Here is an 18555-nt window from a genome sequence, read left to right on the forward strand (position 1 = left end):
TGAAAGTTGGCTTCATAAATTTATTCCCTCACTAAATCAGTGCGCAGAGATCAAACATTATTCCTTTGACTCCCAACTATCGCTCTTGCCGTGTTTTGTCAGTGCAGTAAGGGAGCAAATCGAAAGGAATAAAAAGGAAACTATTTTGAAACAACGATCATACAGCTCCGCATGCTAGTACCTACTTTCCTTCGTAATCACACTATTTCAGTAGCGCTTATGTTTGTTATTTTTTTTTAGTGTTTCTTTTCCCTGTTCAGTGCACGCAATATAAGTAAACGCCATGTTTTTTGTTTTGTTTTTTTTTCTTCACCATCTCACTCTGCTAGGAATTGCTATATCACACACACACGCGCCTCACATCCACACACACACACACAGATATATATAGCTACAATGAATGCTGTGTCTGTTAAATCACTACCATGAAACAGGTGCACAAGGATGGTGGTTACTGGGTATGGCGCCGCTTGCTCTCCACATTCCCGTTTGCTCGTCTCATCATGTTCCAACAGTAGCGATCTATTGCCGATAATGCTACACTATCGTAACTACGTGTATCATAAGCCAATCGCCCTACCACAAAAAGTACAGTAGCTCTTAGCCTAGTCTAAGCCTAACATACCACAAATCATAAAGCTAAACAACGAATGCTAGGCTCGCCATACAGCGCGCGCAACATACTCGTCGATCCTTGTAGTTTACTTAATAAGCGTGTTTATTTCTAGCGCTACCACGCATATCCGACCTTCAAACTATGGCTGTTGACCCCAGTGGCTGTAGGCAGAAGATGGTTGTGCTAAGCTGGACCCATTGGTTGACGTCGCTACTGCTAAGGAAGACATTCCCTGATCTCCACCTCCAGCCGGGAATAGCGTTGAACTTTTCGACGCTTCCTGCTCACCTTCGACGTCCGACGGCATCACCACTCCCGACTGGACCTGCTTGAGCTTACAGTCCGGACAGTACCACTTGCCCTTCGGTGGCATAATGATACCGACGCATTCGAAGTGGAACCATTCGATGCGACAGTTGTCATCATCGCAGGCGATCATCTCCGATACCTCATCGTATGGAGCGCGGCAGTAACAGTACACGGATTCGCCCTCCTTCGGCGCACGCCATCCTGCCGGTACGCGGATCTGATTCGGTCGGAACAGGTTCGTCTGTATGCTGGGAAACGATCCGATAGGTGGAATTTTCGGTCGTGATTCTGCTACGGATGGTACTTGATACAAGGCGCCTGCAGATGGTACGAGTGGAGCAGACAGCGGTCCCGATCCTACGCTGGTCATCGGTAGTGTCATTGAAGTTTGCAAATTTGGAACCACCGGGGGTGCAGACTTGGGCGTTTTCACTTTCGGTGTTTTGGGCGTTGGCTTGCGGCGCCTGCTAGTACTAGCTTGCTTTACACCTTTCGGTGTAACGGTGGCAACGGAAGCTTTTTTGCCTAGCGACAGTTTCAATTTCGGGAGCGGAGGATGATTTTGGGCGGTTGGTGTAGTTACATCCGACCCTGGTAGCAAGGTGCTAACCATTGTCGTTGGTATCTGCAGTGGATAGATGATCGGTTGCTGTTCGATCAGCGCTATCGTAGGCGGCACAACGCTTAGCTCGTCCTGCGACATACCAGTACCAGAGTTTCTACGCGACGATACCGGTGTCAGATGATCGACACTGCGCCGTTGAGCGGATGACACCTTGCTACTACCGCCAGCCCCGCTCCCTGTCGTCTTGCTGGATTTGGTTGGAGGTGATGGAAGATCCTCCTTGCTCCACACTAGGTTCGGTGGTGGTGTTGGCTTCATCAGTGAAAGGATCGACTTTTCCGGATTCGTCGACAGTGTGATGCCCGATGGAAGGGGTAACGAGGTGCCCGCACTTTCATCATCACTCGTATATCCATAAAATTTGTTCGGCTTTCGACTACGTTGCGATCGCTTTAACGGCGCGTCCGATTCCGAACTGTTGCCCGTGCTAAGACGTGGGGCACTGATTTTCCCCATATCATTAGCGGCTTGTGTTGGCTGTACGGATTGCACAGCTGTCGACGACAGCATGGGCGGTGTCTCTAAAGGAGCCATCACTGGGGGTATTAACGGCTGCTGATGAAGATGTGGAACTGCTGGCAGAGCAATATTCGAAGAATTTGCATCGATGAAAGCGTTCTGAGCATAATTAGATATTTGCTGCTCACCTGCTGGCCAATGGTAAGCAACATGTTGGGGTATATAGGACGCAACATCCATCGTGGGTGTTGCGACTGTAGTGGTGACCGGCACCGATTGTTCTACGACTGCACTCGCCGGTGACATTAAGCGTTTCGAAGACTTCCGGTCGCGTTTGCGTTTCTTCGGTTTGATTTTTTTCTTCCCTTGCACCATCTCCTCCGGCGGAAGCGAGGGTGTCGATGGCCGACTATTTTCAACCATGCCGTAGTTCATCATGGCATTCGATGCACCTGTCTGTGCCAGCAGTTGACGGCGCTTTTCTGCCAGCAGTTGATTGGCAAGCTTTTGTGGATGTTCGTCGTAAAATTCTTCGTCTGTTTCTGACTCATCCGTGTACAAGTCCGAGTCCACAATCACACTGTCCGGATCAACCGGTTCTGGTGGTGGCAGTTCTTCTACTTCCTCTTGCTCTGTCTGAACTTCGGCGCCCGTTAATCCAGAGACATCTTCATCCTTCTTGGAGTGATCAGAAATGGGCGTCTTCTTTTTTCCTTTCCTCGCATCTTCGTTATCCGAGCTGTCCGAATCATCCGAGCTGGAGCTGGAACTGTTGCTGGAACTCGAGCTGCAACTACAATTCGAGCCACACTCGCAGCTTGAATCAGAATCACTGCTATCTTCGCTATCCGACGATTGATCTTTGCGTTTGTTGGAACCACGGTTCTTCATTTCCGGTGTTGGGCGTGCTTCATCAGTACTTTCTTCAAATATGCGATTTCCTTTCAACAGAAGCGACTCCTGCGGGGGTTTGGTTTGTAATTCCGCTTCCAGCTCTGCCTCCGATGTGAAGGGCTTAAACATCATACAGTAATCGTGATCCGACTGTGAAACGTGAAGAATCGTACTTTTCAACATCCGTTCGACCATTTCGTCCTCTAATCGCTGCTCTTCATCTGCGGACTGCTTCCGACTGGCGGTACGATGGTTGGCCTGATAGCGTTTGAAATTGTTCCATATATTTGCAATCGGATCCAACGAAACAGTTAACTCTTGAGATGCATTTTCTTGTTGCTCTGTAACGTCATCTACGTTTGCTTCGTTCTCCAGTCGTAGCGGGATACTGTCTTCTGGTTTATCATGATCGTTCACATTCTCCTCCACATCCATAGCATTAGCACTTTCCGTCTTTGACAATTGCACAGACTCCATAAGATCATCCGGTTGATCACCTCCTTCTGCTTCAGTTACATCCATAAAGCGTCTGGAGCTCAAGCTAGCATTAGAATTTTCGTTATCCGAATCATCACTACTGTCACTCTCGGAAAGGTTCAAAGCGGGCAAATTCATCAGATCAACTACAGACTTATCGTCATCCTTAGCTTTTCGCTTTTTCTTGGATTTCTTCAACGGTGTTGATAAATCTTTCGTGTCCGTTGTTGTTGCGGCACCATCGGCAGTGGTAACGTAATCTGTTGCAGTTTCCTTTCCAGCTAATGTGCCTGGTACTTGCTCTTTGTTATTTTCTTCATCGTTGTTGTGTTTGCGATCCTGCAGTAGTGTGTTATTTGATTCTTCTGTTTCCTCCCTTTTAATCGTTCCTTTCTCAGCTAAATCTGTCGTAGAACGGTCGTTTAATTCGCCACCAACGTCATCGTTACACTTCCCTTCCGAAGATGGATTCTCCAAGCTCATAGCGACATTTTCCTCCATATGGTTCAATTGTGGTTCGGTCTTTACTGCATCTATATTGGACGATTCTTTCAATTCGCCCGCTAACTCTGCATCTTCGTTCGATGATAGTTTTACATCGTTTGCTTCCTCGTCATCGTTTGGAAGGGGATTTTCTACCATGTTGATATTGATTTGCTCTTTTTCCATCTCGGTTTTTTCAACATAATGCCGTTCAACGTGCTTTAGCAAGAGCTTCTTCGAAATGAACCGCTTCTCACAGCCATCCTCAGTACAGGGATACTTAGCATCACCATTGTGCAGGCGTCGGTGCACTTTTAACGCTACTGAGCGATTAAACGTTGCCTGGCATACCTCGCAGACGAATTGAGCCGGTGGAACGCAGAAATGATATACGTGGGGCCACTTCTTCTGCAGACACCGCTTGCATAACACACCCTCTGTACCATGTTTCCAGAACAGATGCTTCAATATGTCCGCCTTGTTGCGATAGCCGATGCCACACCGATAACACAGGTGATGCAGTTTATGCTTCCACACATGGTTCGAGAGGCGGCTCTGATCGAGACACTCCTCCAAGCAAACGTCACAGGTGTAGTGCCGTTTGCGCAGATGCACCATTAATCGAAACGCGGATGGAATTCCATCCACATTGCACACGCAGCATCGAAAAACATAATCCAAGGCGGTAGTGTGATTAGCTACTCCCGGGCACATGTGGCACAGTAGTTCGCTGTAGCTGAAAAAGTTACCTTTACACATCAGACAGAGTAGCACGGACTTTTGATGCATCTTGCGATTGTGCAGGTACAGTTCTTTGTGCACCACCGTTACGAAGCGGCACTGGAAACACTCGAAAACCTTCACAAACGGTACCGCAGTACGTTGCTCCACCGTCCACGAGTTATCGAAGGTCTCCACATTTAGATAGGCACGGTCCGCTTCCAGCTCGTCCAGTGAGTTAAGAAAACGCTGTAGAATCGTCTCGGGCAACAATTCTTCACCCGTGATACTGTTGACCGTTGCCTGGAACCGATGCATGGCGATGATGTGTAGGACCAGCTGACGTCCATTAACGGCTATACGACGGGCATGGTTGCAATACAGACAGAATGGAACCGTTTCACGCAGACATATCCTAAGAAACTCTCGGATAGAGATGCGGTCAAGAGGTTCATCTAGCGAAAGGGTGAATAGTTGAGCGTCACTATCGGCAATGACCATTTGGTCTTTTGCAGCACAAGCGTCGGTTGGATGAGTACTGCCGGATGTCCCAAATTCATCAACAGTTGATGCTGAATCACACCTTACCTCGCCAGTCATCGATTGTTCTGTGCTTTCGTTCATTGCAGTTGTCTTTTCTGTTTTCCCATCGTCATCGAATACTGCACTTGCGTTGGTCTCATTTTTAAGAGAATTCGTTAAAATATTAACCGGTTCCAATTTTTCCAGATCTCCCTTTTCAGCATCCAGACTATTGGACAGCTGTTCCGCAGGCGCATTTCTATCTGTTCCTACTGTGGAGGGTTCTTCTAAAGAAGGAACAACTTCAAGCGAGGGTTTTAGATCAAGCGATGTTCTAGTTGGAACATCTCGTCTTCGTTCTATCATAAGACTTTCATCGATATCCATTGGAACTGGTTCCTGCAGTACTGTGTCTTCCGCAACTTCTGCCAGATTTTCAAGTGATTTTGAAGCCTGATTCAATTCATGCTGGTTGTCGCTTTTGCTTTCGACAAATGGTTGTTCATGCTCTACAAGATGTTGTGCTGATGTTTCCGAATGATTAATTGCGCTACTTGCTGCAATTTCTTTTTCTACAGTATCATTGATCTCATTTTCCTCTTTTGCTTCTTTTATCTCTTCATTTGCTTCCTCTTCCTCTTCATATGTTTCATTATCTTCCGCTTCTTCATTCTCTTCCTCATCCTCTTCTTCCTCGTCGTCACTTTCAGCGGAGGATTCTTCGCTCTCCATCGGCGTAAGATACTGAATTGGTATTTTCACCTTCAACTTTGGCACTAAAGGAGTAACTACTGGCGTTGGCGGTTCACTCACTTGCTGATCTACAGGTGGCAACAATGTGCTGACAGTTGTGACCGGTTCATTAGACAAAAGAGTCGAAGTATTGACTGGTGCCATATATTCCGTCTGATGAGAAACACTTCCATTTAACAAAGGACGGCTCTGCAAATGTGCATAGCTTGGTGTGGTACGTTGATTTTGTGCAGGATCAAAATTGCTTAACTCAGGATGAAGACCAGCCACGTGCCCCGTCATATCGCTTGAAGCCTGTTCCAGTACACTTTTGACATCACGGAGCAATTGTGTTTCTAAAATACAGCTACCCATGAGCTGCTGCTGATTTTTTTCCTGTGGCAAAGCAATATGCTGTGCTGATGATGGTTGTTTTTTCCTGCTCGAAGATTTACCGGTACCTTTTGTAAGCGATCCCTTTGATGGTGTAGCTTCACTGGTAACTATGCCGCCACCTCCCAACACATTCCCATTCGCCTTCGTGCTGCTTCCGTCAAACGCAAAAGGACCGTTGCAGTGTGATTCTGGTGCCGAGATTCCTAAACTGGTCTTTTTTAGGGTTTTCTTTTTGCCGCTGGTTACAGTGCCGTTCGTTCCATCACACCGATGTTTGGACTGTTTCAGCTGCCCACAATTGCTGCATGTTTCTAGATAGTTACCACAATCGTGTCCACGGATTTCCAGCAAACTATTGGTGGTGCTTTCGAACATATGCTCACATCGGGAGCACATTAGATAAAACGGTTGATGTTCGATTTTGTAATCCGAACCATATGCCTGCGAATGTAGGCTGCCATTAAATGGTCCTTTTCGTTCTTCATCATGATACCGCTGTTGCAAATATTCCTCTATACTGGCGTGATGCTTTTTCAATACACCGTGCTTTGTTCCGAGATGATTCACCAACCGTTCCGCCGATTGAAAAATACCCAAGCAGTACAGACAAATGTGCTTCCGGTGTACCTCTCGCATATGCAGGAACAAATTCCAATTCTCGTAATGAGTGCCGCAAGGCGAACAAAGGAACACCTTTTTCTTATCCTTCTTCTTCTCTGATAGTGGGACCGCTGGAACCTGTTGGGAATTTGCTATTGATTCGGGTAGCATGTTGGTGTTGATTTTACTCCGAAAACCTGACGGGTTGGTAGAAAGCGAAATCGTAGATTGATGTGACTGCTGATGCTGATAAACAGGTTCGTTTGTTTTTCCCGACTTAGTCAAATGCTTAGAAACCATCGGATACGGTAAAGATGCTGCATCTGTTAGGGAATTATCGCCCACTGTGCTAACTGTACCAACTACAGGCTTTGATTGATTCCTCTTTTTACGTTCCACCGTCCGCTTGTTATTGCTTGCTTTCGTAGTTTTCGCCTTGGTGTGCTGGTGTATCGTTGGGCTGATAATGGGCTGGAGTAATCTATCCGCCTCAACATCAGGAAACGTGGAATAGGGAGGAAACGTCTGGTTATGCAATTGTTGCATTTGATCGCCGAATACACCGCTGGTCGGTAAACTAGTGTTTGATGAGATTTTCGAAACGAGTACGTTATTCTGTACCGTATCAGGAACATGTGGATAATATGGCTGGCCTTGTTGAAATGGGTAAAAATTTGGGTTCATCTGGTTCATCGCAGCATTTACTGGTGGTTGGTTATTGCTATTCTTCTTTCGATAGCGGCGCTGTTTTTCCGCTATCACCAAACGATTATCTTCGTCCATCGTATCTGATGATTCGTCCTGAGTTGGAGTGTTCAGTAACGAAACTGAATTGCCACCATGACCTATGCTGCTTAAATGTTTCGACATCAGTGTGTTCTTTAAAATATTGCCAGCCGACACACCACCATCGATGTTCCACGCTGTACGATACTGTAGTTGCTGTACCGGTACGTTTTCTAGCAATGGTCGAATTTTCGCAGGCTCACCAGGAGACGCGACCTGTTGCGAATAATTCATCACAGGTACTTGATTATAGTCGATCTTGATAAGTTCCTTACTTTCATTTAACAGTAAACCCTTTTTCAGTATATTACTGAAATCAACCGGCTGCAAAGGTGGAGGAACTGAACTGGCAATCGACACCGTTTTTGGCGTTTCCTCACTCCTGCTTGGTGTCACAACAGTCGATGAACGCTTCAGTGATATAGATAGCTTCAAACCTTCGCTTCGAGTAATTTTGGCTTCATCCTCCCGGTTGCCCGGCCGTTCTTCATCGGATTCCGCCGACTCGTCCACTTCCATCGCTGTACTATCCCTTGAACTTTCCTCCGAAGAGTCGTGATCGGAAGGTGCCATTTGTACCGGAATTGGTTCCGGAGCAGCCATAACGTTCACTTCTGCCGTCGCTGTTTCAAGCGGTTGTTCAGGTACCGCAACACATTGATTTACGGGTAGAATTTCTTCTTCGCCTGCTTCTGCCTCATCACCAGAGCTATCACTTTCGGATGAAGAAGACGAAGATGAGGATGACGATGACGTGCTGTCCGATGAACTGGAACTGTTGCTACTGCTACTATTGTCATCTGCCTCCTCCAACCGATTATCGCGATCATCTTCAGCAACATCCAGGGTTTTATCTTCACAATTCTCTTGAGGTTCTTCCAGTTCTTTTGGTACACGTGGCGTCATTGGTCGCATCATGTCTTGTTCAGCTAACGATTCAACGGAAAGCGACGATTTATCAAAATCAATCGAATTATTGAGATTGTTTTCCTCATCTCGCTTCTCATTGGCGAAGCATGGTTCAGATTCTTGGCTCTTTTCGTTTTTTATCATGTGAACTGAATCAGTAACTATTGCCGCAGATATTGCCGGACCATGTGGCTCACAATAAGATAGATCACGCGTATTTGCATCTTTACATCGAGGAGACGCGTTTTCGACAGGTTCACATAGACTGTCGTCTCTAGCCGAATTTGAGGAACCGAACCCCTGATCCAGCTTTATCTGCTTGGACTGGATTTCGCCACTCGACATACGCCTCCTTCTCTGTTCGTCTTCTTCTTCCAGGGGAGTGTCTGATGCACGCCGTTTTAATGTATTACCACCAGCGATCAGCCGCTCAGCCGTCTTTTGTTTTTCCACTAAACACTCCATTTCTTGATGACTAGTGCTCTGTGTCGCTGGTTCTGTAGTATTAAGTTTGTTGTTCTCCTCGTCTTCCTCACTGAACTTCTGATTGTGTACTGGTCGCCCAAGTGATTCACTTTCAGCCAATCCGTCATCAGAAAAATCATGCTTACTCGTTCCTGTTAAAGCCGCTGAACTTCCACCATTCATAAGTGTATCTGTAAATGAAAAAGAATGAAATTATTAGATTATTTTACATCCCAATTTCGAGAATTGCACTAATTTTACAAGACATCTTAAAACATTTGTTACGTACCTGGCAGATTTTTCATTTTTATTTCACGTTCTCTATTCAATATATTCACATCTTTGATGCATGAACTTGACCCATCCGGCAATGGACAATTGTTTTTCCTTACACCTTCGTCCTCCAAGGGTGACGTAGATCTGCTCCTTTCATCCATACTCTGTAGTGACATTTTTTGACCTGCTCGTTCTATCTCTATATTAGCGTTACTACGGTTACCACTATTGTTAGTGACAACCGGATCAACGTCATTGCCGAGGGCAGCGTACCGTAGTACTGGACTACTACGCTTACATTCTGGATCGGAAAGCGATTTTGTAATAATAGTTGGCTCCGATTCTATTGTTTCGTTTGATGCTATTTTAGTGTCTGCAGGTATTACGGCTATGGTAGATGTCTCTTCCGCTTCAGAAGCTCCAGACATGTTCACAAAATTCGTATTTACACTTTCATTATTTTCTTGACTACTTTTCGTTGAATGAGTAAGCTTTGTTAATGATGAGGTCTCCGCATTTGAACACGAATCTTCCGAATCAATATTTTCATCTTTCACAGACACGTTGTTCGATATGCAGCGATCGTTTTTGTGCTGGTTCTCCGTAGTAGAACTTAATACCGACTGTTCTGTTCTATGTACCGTGATAGAACTACCGGTTTCTGTACGATCCTCAATGATTTCTCTTGCTTTAACATGGCTTATCTCATCGGAAACCTTTTCTTCGACTTCCGTGAAATAAGCCTCACTTTTAATGGATGACTTTCCGGCTGCCTCGAAATGCGAACCATCCGCATTCTGTGTGACACTTTGCTCGCATTCTTTCGCTGAATTTTCATCATATCGGTTTGACAAATCTGGTTGTTCCATTCCCAATTCAACGTTTGCTTCCACACTTTCATCAATTTCGCATCCCTCAGCTCCAACGCCATTGTGGGCGGCACCTTCAACTTCTTGCTGAACAGCACCTGTTTCATGAGCAGGAGATTCCAACTGTTTAAGTACATTATACGCCATCTCGTCTTCTCCCGGTTCTGCCATGCTCGTTTGGGATTTCTCGGAAGGTTTCTCCAACTCGCTACCGGTGTTTGCTTCTGAAGTCGATGGAACGATCGTTGCCGAACCATCGTCTGAACCATGTTCTGTTGGATTTTGTCCGGAGTGCAATGTAGGGGATTTCTTATCTTCTTCCATTGCAGCGATTTTCGTATCGATGGAGGTTGATAGACGAATGTGGCGTTCGACCACTGGTTTTGTGATGCAATCGGACTGAATATTGTTTTCCTTTGACGTAATTTTATCAGCTGAAGTAATAGTGACTTCGCATCCATTCTCATTGTCCATAATTTAAACCTGGAAAAGTGTTGTGAAAAAATCGGTATGAATATTTTAAATTTACTTTTAAAAGCATTACTTAAAAAAACAACCGTTAGAGTTTTAGCTAAATTTAAAAATGCTACATACTCAAAACATGGCCCAGAAAAACCATTTTAAACAAAGAATCTGTTGATGTGTGATTGAACTATGCGAAACAGAAATGTGAACAGAGCGTTTAAGTTATCTTTACTGATTATCACAACTTTCATCTATAAACATACATACACTTTGATAGGGGTAGAGACAAACAGAGAGAGAAAGAGAGAGAGAGAGAGAGAGAGAGAAAGAAAGAGAGAGAGAAAACAGTTAGCGACAAGATGTGAACAAAGAAAATATGTTGTGGGACCAGCTTTCACGCCATAAAGTATAAGCTAAATTTCAAATATTCTAGAGTGCGACTGTTATTCGATAAATAATATAAACGCTTTGTAATGATAGAATGTACAGGAAGGTCCGAAACACTTACCTCACTGAGGATTTATTGTTTAAATTTGTATTTCCTGCTGGTAAGCACACATGTACAAGCGGTATTTGTTCGACGTCTTCACCGGCACAAATATTGTTTGTATGTTGCCTTGGTCACAAAGGATGTTGCATCGGTCGGTCGTATCCTTTAGTTTCTTAATGCATACGTAAACAACTGGAATAGTAGCGTTTGGGGGTGTAGCGAACTGATGCAATTGCAGGGGGAATTACGCATCGACGCCCACCGGAAGACGGGCAAAAGAACGTTGAGCATTAGCGAGCACGCCGATGATGGCTTTCACACACGTCACACTACAGTAATAGCCTGATATATTTTCACTATCTTTACTACACTATTGCGGCACGTTGCTCTGTCCGGAACGGTTAAATACTTTACACCGATCACTGAAATAAAGAAAGGGAAATATTTTAATCACTAGAAACACTTTCGCAAATCTACATGGAAACACATGTTGCAAGATGTGTTTCAAAATAACAAACAAATAATCATTCGTTTATGTTCTAACTTGTGTATTGCTCGTACAGCAACATATGTATTTTGCTCTTGTACACTTGTCAACACACGCACACAAACACACACATACACAAGTGTCGAAACACACGCAACATCTGCTTATTCATTGATACTAGTTTGCCCACGCCGCTGAAAACAAAACCTCCTTTGCTAAATAATAATTCTTCACGCGCGTGTTCCATTGTCACAAAGCTGCACATTTTACAATGCTTCGTTGTGTGCGAAAACAGCCAATCAATTATTAAAAAGGGAAGTAAACACTGCCGCATACGGGTAAACATACACCACTACATACAAACGTACGCGCACTCACTCACTCAACCATGACTTGCTACAGTCGGTATGAGTTGCCTATGCAACGCAAGGAATGAAAGAAATACTGTGTTTGGATACGCGATGAAGTGAGAGGGAAAATGACAGTAAAAAAGCGCGCGCGTTCGTATTCCTTCCCTCATGGGATGCACTGTTGGATCATTTCTGTATTTTAAAGCCGATCATAAACACACACGACATGCTTTCTTTTCATTGTATTGACTATAGTAAAAACGCTCAACATACTCATACTAGATGGGAGTCAACAATATTCTTCCCCAAAACACACGGCCTGTTTTTGAGGCGTAGTAAACCCAATAAGGGTAAGCACGGAAACAAAAAGCGACGTAATTTCAACATACTTGAAATTTCACAATAAAACAGCTCATTGCGTATGAGGAGCGGCTCAGATGTATACACATGTATCGTTTCATCTGCAGTCTGAAGTAGCTCCGACCACACACACCGCACTTTTGTGCTGCGCCTCCTTCCGACTCAAAGAAGCCCTCTCAGTCCGGAAATTCTTAGTGCTGTTCAGGCGTAACATCCGCCATCCCTGGTTGGTAGCAGCGGCTCAGGGACGAATCTCGCTTGGGCTGTTCGACTGTCACACCCGATGACGATAGCGCGACGGAAGACGGAAGCAGCAGCAATGAGACAAGCGAGATGATGCCGCACCACACACGGACCCGCAAAGAGCGAATATGCGAACTTTTCAAACACTATTTTCACCCACAAATGGTGCACAATTCGTACGTACTCCACTGTTTTCTTGTAGAACGTGTCGAAAACTTCTGTTTGCTGATAGTTTGGGCCGCTTGTGGCACCTTTTTCGAGGTGCTTTTTCGGTTTTTCCTAACAACACGTTTATCAAGCAAGCGAAAACGTAATGGCGACCGTATTATTTTTCTTCCATCATCGCTCCTCTCTCGCTTTGACGCGTTCGCTCTCTTCGTTGTTCGATCTGTGAAGCGTTCTTGTTCTTTTTCTCTCTCGCTCTCTCCGGGTCCAGGATTTGGTTCTTCGCATCCGGTAGGGTGGAATCATGTTTTGTACTTTAGTTTTACGAAACATTAAAGTATGTTTCGAGGCATAATTTCTTTTCCAATGTTTGCGGAAGCTTTTCAGTAGCATAATCATTCTTTCTAGTCTCAGAAGAAGGCGTAGAAAATGCAAAAACATACTCTTTTCAATCTTGCATCAATGCCTTACGAAGAAGGGTGGAACCTGCGAGCTGTTCTCGGCTGTGTAGTAGCGAAGCTGTTCATGCTGTATGTACTACCACTTATTTCGTACAAATTGGTCGAACGAAATGGTTATTAACTTTAAAAATAATCGCAATTTATTGGAAAGAAGATAAAATGTAAATAAATTGTTCGAACGCTTCATGTTGACGTCTACGTGAAAACGTGCCGTCAAAAACCATGCGTTTGCCATAGCTTATAACGCATAGTTCGATTCTTTACTTCGTTTTCAGCAAGCATAAAACTCGTATCAGCACGTGCTAAAATGACAGTTCTTGTTCCTCTTGGGTTTGATCCAAACTGGCTTGAAATTAGAAGCTTCACTCATTTTTATTGAACAAATAAAAACTCGTAATTTTGACTAAATGTAAAACATTTTTGAAAATATGTTAACATTTACATAAATATTTAATCATTCCGATGCATTGCATTTTTTTAACAAATAAAAAAGATAAATTATACAGAAATGATCTTGCAACGCTGCTGCATGCATAATGGTCTCCTTCATTATTATTTGTTCCTTTAAACGTCAATGTCTAGGCTCGTGTCCAGAACGCACCACATGAGAAGTTGTTTTTGCTTGTGTAGAGATCGAACTATCGGAGCAAACTCTGTATTGCAATGAGCACGAATGTACCCGCTAAAATCGACGATGAAGGTGGCGAAACGTCCAAAACTACAATAATAGGACCGCTGAACTTTGTCAAAGACACATCAACGGAACCGCCTACATCCCTGGTGAACGAACGAACAGTGCCCTGCATGTTTTGTAGCAACGTCTACGACTTCCACAGTTCCCATAATGGTTCGGATCAATATCTAGCGCATCTGTATCTGATCCACCGGCTGGTGGTGGCCGATGTGAAGGAGATAGCCTGTTTACCCAGCTACTGTTACTACTGGAAGGAAAAATTCAGCAATGAACCAGTTGAGAAGTATTGTTCCTCAATGTTACTGAACCAACTGCCCGATGGAACCACTTCCCAGAACGAGAAATATTTTCTACTCAGCGACGTCGAACCCTTGGATTACGAACTACGGCAAAAGTTGCGACGGGAAAAGTTGGATCTCGTACTAACACGTCACCAATTCGAACGAACGGATCGAACTTTTCATCGAGGCTGCTTATATTGTCGCGATTATCGATCAGAAACACGTCCAGAATATATCAGCCATCTTTACACGAAGCACTTTTTGCTGCTGGGCAAACCGGAACATTTGGTGTTTGTGGATGATCTAATAGATATCGTGCAGGAAAAGCTGAACCAGCTGCTTTGTTTGTTCTGTGAAAAGTTATTTAAGGATCGACCAACACTGAAGGAACACATGCGCAAGAAAGGACACAAGCGCATCAATCCTGACAATCATTACTATGATCGTTTTTTTCTCGTCAACTACCGATTGAAGCAAAAGCCCGAGTATGTTCCAATTGCTAAGCGAAAGGAGGAAAGTCGCGTATTTGCCTCGGATTCTGATTCCGATTCTGATTGGTCTGATTGGAACGGTGAAGAACAGACGACGACCTGTCTGTTCTGCACGCATGCCGAAACCAGCATCGATCGTCTTAAGCAGCATATGGTGGAAAAGCATAGGTTCAATTTCGACCAGACGGTGGTTAACATGAGCTTCTACCAGCGTGTGAAAGTGGTGAACTTCATCCGACGACAAATGCACATTCACAAGTGTATAGCGTGTGGAGAACAGTTTCCCGATTATGTTAGTTTGTGCAAACATCTAGAAGAAGTCGACCACTTTGTGCTTGATAAGACAACTTCTGCCTGGGATCAACCGGAGTACTTTTTTCCCACGTACGAGGATGATCAGTTCCTGTGCCATCTAGAGGAGGTAGAGAATGAAAAGGATGATACATCGCAGGAGGAAGGATCGGTTGTTATATCGGAGAGCGTTAACGCGACCATTAACCTTGATGCTGAATCTTTATCGCTAGAAAGCTTCAAATTGTAACGTTTTCGAGCAAAGAAAACCAACTTTATTCATGCTTGTTTTGTGATATAATAAAATACCCCAGTTGATTAGATCAACGCGAAATCGATCTTAGCATGTAAATGCATCTTCAAATCAATCCCATCTGGCAGAAAGACACTCACGGAGCTCATAAATTGATCGACTAATCGTTCGACCAGCTGAACGACTAGCGAAGTTATTCGATCGATATTTCCGAAGCGACCCGACCGCGCGTCGTTGAATCCGAAGCAACCCGATCGTGGGCCGATGAATTCCAAGCGAGCCAATCGCGTGCGCCGATTATCCTGAGCGAACCGATCGTGCGCCATTTCTTTCTCTCATCGTTTCTTTCAACAGTCACGCACACAAAAATTTACACTTAAAATATTTCCTTTTATTTCACAATATTTTTTCACAATATTAACAAGTGTTGTTAATTCACCTTTTTTATCATTTTTAACTACTAAAAATTAGTAAATTAATCACATTTATCACTTTAAAAGAACAAAAAAACTTCAAAACACGTATACGATGAAATCTTGGCTGTAGATGAACATCCTTCCTGCACTGTTCACTGTTGCATGATGTTGCGGCTGTCGATGCTGTTTGATTCCACCCTTGAATGGTCTTCTGAAACACTTGAAATCGAAACACAAGAACATGATTAGCATCGAACAAATGTGCTGTATATTTTTCAACACTTTTACATACCTTTGAGGACACAGTTCGTTGATAATTCACTATTTTAAACCTCCTCAAATCAACGCGTCCATATTGCACTCTCTCGGATCACGAAGTCCGGCAACGCGGACTGTGTGCATGTGCGTGTTCCGCGTTTGCTTCTTCCTTTTTTCTTTGTAAATTGTTTGAAAATCACACTCGGGTCGCTCGGTCAGCACGATCAACACCAACACATTGACAAAACCGCTCACCACAGGGCACGAACGGCAAAAACCACTCAAAAATAGCGAGATGGAATGATGAAAAAGCGAGAGGTCAATATAAAATCTTCGGAAATTGTCAGATGGGATTCAGCAAATAAAATAGACGCTGAACAAACAAAACAAGACGAACATGTCAAATTCATTGTTGTTTTGTTTACGTTTTGAGAACGGTGGTACGGTACATTTCAATATCTAGCGCTTGAGGAAAGCCTCTTTTGGACACGAACAATAAGTACGCAGCAAAGGACATGGAAGAAAGCGACAAACGCGTAATGGATATTGAAAAAGTGTTTGCAAAATTTCCATACGTGTGCCGGGTTTGCTTTGTGGAAGATTCCGACAGTCAGGCGGATTTATACCACATCGACGATGTGTACGTGAAGCCAACTAGTGCAGAGCATATAAATTCTTTTCGCGATATTCTAACTATTTTTGTAAATGACGAGGTAAGCCAGTGTTTTCTTAACCGGTCAAAGGTTCACTACGTACATTTCCACTCTTTTGCAGTTTGAATCGCACGAAGAGTTAGTACCGACGAGCATTTGTGACAACTGTACATCTCGGGCACAGAGCGCGTATCAGTTTGTCGAACAATGCCAACAATCAGACAAGCTGTTGGAACAATACTTCAAAAGTATAAATACGACAAAAGCACCCAAACCCGAAACCAATCAAACGACATTTGAACAATTTCCACTAGAAGAATGCAACGATAACAACGCGAGTGTTGAGCACGTAACAAACACACCTTTGAAATGTGGTAAAGAAAAGCAGAACAAGCCAGTTGTGAAATCACAACTAAAGATGACATCAAAAGCCAACCGTTGGTGTTGCGACAAGTGTGCCAAAAGCTTCAGTCAATCGCAAGCGTTACGCAGACACTATCGAATACACGACGATACGGGACACAACAAGAAAACCTGCGTACAATGTGGTCGCCAGTTTTTGAGATCGGATGATTTAACAAGACACATGCGAACTCATTCCGGTGATCGTCCTTACGAGTGCAAACTGTGTTCGAAAACTTACAAACATTTATCGGTGCTGAAAGAACACATGCTGACACACAGCCGGGAGAAGCATTTCAAATGTCCGGAATGCACCAAACAGTTTTCCTCGCGCAATGGTCTATTCGTACATTTGAAGGTGCACAGGGGTGAAAAGCCACACGCTTGTCCACACTGCAGCAAACGATTTACCACTTCCAGCGAGCGAATTTCCCACGTTCGACACATACATTCGGCCAAAAAATAACGATGCGTGCAAGCTTCAAGAATCATCAAGTTATGAATGAATACTAAAACACTGCCTATTGGAAATAATAAAGCAGAATGAATGAACTTAACAATGAATGCTTTTATTATTAGTTGAATTAAATTAGCAACTTTTATTGCCATATTTTAAAATGCTTTGCAGATTTCATGGAGTATCCGCTCACTACAGCATCTAGCAGAAACCAACGTGATTTCACAGCAACTTCTGGATCTGTTGACTTATGTTGTGTGGTGTGTATCGCAGTGGAAGTTGAGGATTGTTCCGTATGTTCACTATAAATTTCCAATTGTTTACAGCAAATATAAGGGAATTCGTGCCCAAAGTCATCTGCCTTTGCCGCCATCTGCAGATTGATCGCATATGTTGCACACTTCCTCGGTAGTTGATAATCATCCAAAAGATTCATTCCATACTTAGTGCAAACCTGGGGTTCCAGTGAAGTTATTTGTAACATAACAAAAATGTTTGTGTCGCCCTGTACATTCTGAACGGCAACGAATTCGTCACAGAGAGTAAGCTGTAAACCGATGTTTTGCAGCATTCTCTCCAATGTTCGCTGATGATTTTCGCCAAAATGATTCGCGTCAACGGATGGTAGTTTTATGACGAATGCTTCTTTGACTGTATAGATCGTTTTACCAAAGAGGATCATTAGCTCACTGGCAGGATGATTCCATAGTATCTTGTCTATTGTCTAAAATTAAGAAAGTATCAACAGTGAAAAGGGATCATACCTTTTTGGCTATCTACTGTACTCACGTCAAGCACCATCTCAATACAATGAATTACATGCTGAGCCTTCTCTCGCTGCTTGTTAGCTTGCACATCCGCAACAGAGCTAGCATCAACATCATCCGTATTTACATTTTTCACCATCATCCGAAATGTCTGGTATGGAAACGGAATTTGTTTTCGATTGTACAGCAACAGCTCAAATATTGTGCGCAGTATTCTGCTGGGACAGCCTGGCGTAATAAACGGTGTTTCTAACTCAATAGTAATAGATCCCATGATTGGTTTTCAATTTAAACTGCACTGTATTCTGTACACATTGTTTGGCTTGTCGAATCCGAATGTTTTTGTGTATACAGCGCAAACGACAATCCACTTTCGCCCCACAATCAAAATAACCGCCATCTTTTCGCCCGAAATATCAAAGGTTTTTATGCA

At 43.8% G+C, this 18555-nt stretch overlaps 4 protein-coding genes across 5 annotated transcripts; 2 read left to right on the top strand and 2 right to left on the bottom strand.

The window, feature by feature from the left end:
• Positions 1 to 2: 2 nt before the first annotated feature.
• Positions 3 to 13109, bottom strand: LOC125770127 (uncharacterized). 2 transcript variants are annotated; one of them, XM_049439441.1, is made up of 4 exons: positions 12718 to 13109; positions 11112 to 11515; positions 9283 to 10621; positions 3 to 9184 (listed from the first exon to the last, which is right to left on the bottom strand). In XM_049439441.1, the coding sequence occupies exons 3-4, from the start codon at positions 10610 to 10612 to the stop codon at positions 756 to 758; spliced, it is 9759 nt and encodes a 3252-aa protein (XP_049295398.1). In that variant the 5' UTR covers positions 10613 to 10621; positions 11112 to 11515; positions 12718 to 13109; the 3' UTR covers positions 3 to 755. The 2 variants fall into 2 exon arrangements, with proteins under 2 accessions (XP_049295398.1, XP_049295399.1); XM_049439442.1 differs by lacking the exon at positions 12718 to 13109 and adding an exon at positions 12320 to 12687.
• Positions 13110 to 13570: 461 nt separating this feature from the next.
• LOC125770203 (zinc finger protein 277) lies at positions 13571 to 15237 on the top strand. The gene has a single exon (XM_049439577.1). The coding sequence runs from the start codon at positions 13823 to 13825 to the stop codon at positions 15164 to 15166; it is 1344 nt and encodes a 447-aa protein (XP_049295534.1). The 5' UTR covers positions 13571 to 13822; the 3' UTR covers positions 15167 to 15237.
• A 964-nt stretch (positions 15238 to 16201) lies between these two features.
• LOC125770242 (oocyte zinc finger protein XlCOF19-like) lies at positions 16202 to 17457 on the top strand. Its single transcript, XM_049439642.1, has 2 exons — positions 16202 to 16556; positions 16618 to 17457. Exons 1-2 carry the CDS (start codon positions 16359 to 16361, stop codon positions 17362 to 17364), a joined length of 945 nt encoding a protein of 314 aa, XP_049295599.1. The 5' UTR covers positions 16202 to 16358; the 3' UTR covers positions 17365 to 17457.
• On the bottom strand, positions 17443 to 18498 carry LOC125770256 (uncharacterized). The gene is made up of 2 exons (XM_049439660.1): positions 18145 to 18498; positions 17443 to 18079 (listed from the first exon to the last, which is right to left on the bottom strand). Exons 1-2 carry the CDS (start codon positions 18394 to 18396, stop codon positions 17498 to 17500), a joined length of 834 nt encoding a protein of 277 aa, XP_049295617.1. The 5' UTR covers positions 18397 to 18498; the 3' UTR covers positions 17443 to 17497.
• Positions 18499 to 18555: the final 57 nt, after the last annotated feature.

This window comes from Anopheles funestus, chromosome 3RL (genome assembly GCF_943734845.2).
Source record: "Anopheles funestus chromosome 3RL, idAnoFuneDA-416_04, whole genome shotgun sequence".
Classification (NCBI taxonomy): domain Eukaryota; kingdom Metazoa; phylum Arthropoda; class Insecta; order Diptera; family Culicidae; genus Anopheles; species Anopheles funestus.

Excerpts from the sequence above, each read along its gene's own strand:
- LOC125770127 (XM_049439441.1), bottom strand. The coding sequence starts at position 10,612 with ATGGACAATGAGAATGGATGCGAAGTCACTATTACTTCAGCTGATAAA. Across the intron at positions 9,185-9,282 it reads AAAAATGAAAAATCTGCCAG|ATACACTTATGAATGGTGGA; the intron begins GTACGTAACAAA and ends TTTCATTTACAG.
- LOC125770203 (XM_049439577.1), top strand. The coding sequence starts at position 13,823 with ATGAGCACGAATGTACCCGCTAAAATCGACGATGAAGGTGGCGAAACG.
- LOC125770242 (XM_049439642.1), top strand. The coding sequence starts at position 16,359 with ATGGAAGAAAGCGACAAACGCGTAATGGATATTGAAAAAGTGTTTGCA. Across the intron at positions 16,557-16,617 it reads CTATTTTTGTAAATGACGAG|TTTGAATCGCACGAAGAGTT; the intron begins GTAAGCCAGTGT and ends ACTCTTTTGCAG.
- LOC125770256 (XM_049439660.1), bottom strand. The coding sequence starts at position 18,396 with ATGGGATCTATTACTATTGAGTTAGAAACACCGTTTATTACGCCAGGC. Across the intron at positions 18,080-18,144 it reads GTATTGAGATGGTGCTTGAC|ACAATAGACAAGATACTATG; the intron begins GTGAGTACAGTA and ends TCTTAATTTTAG.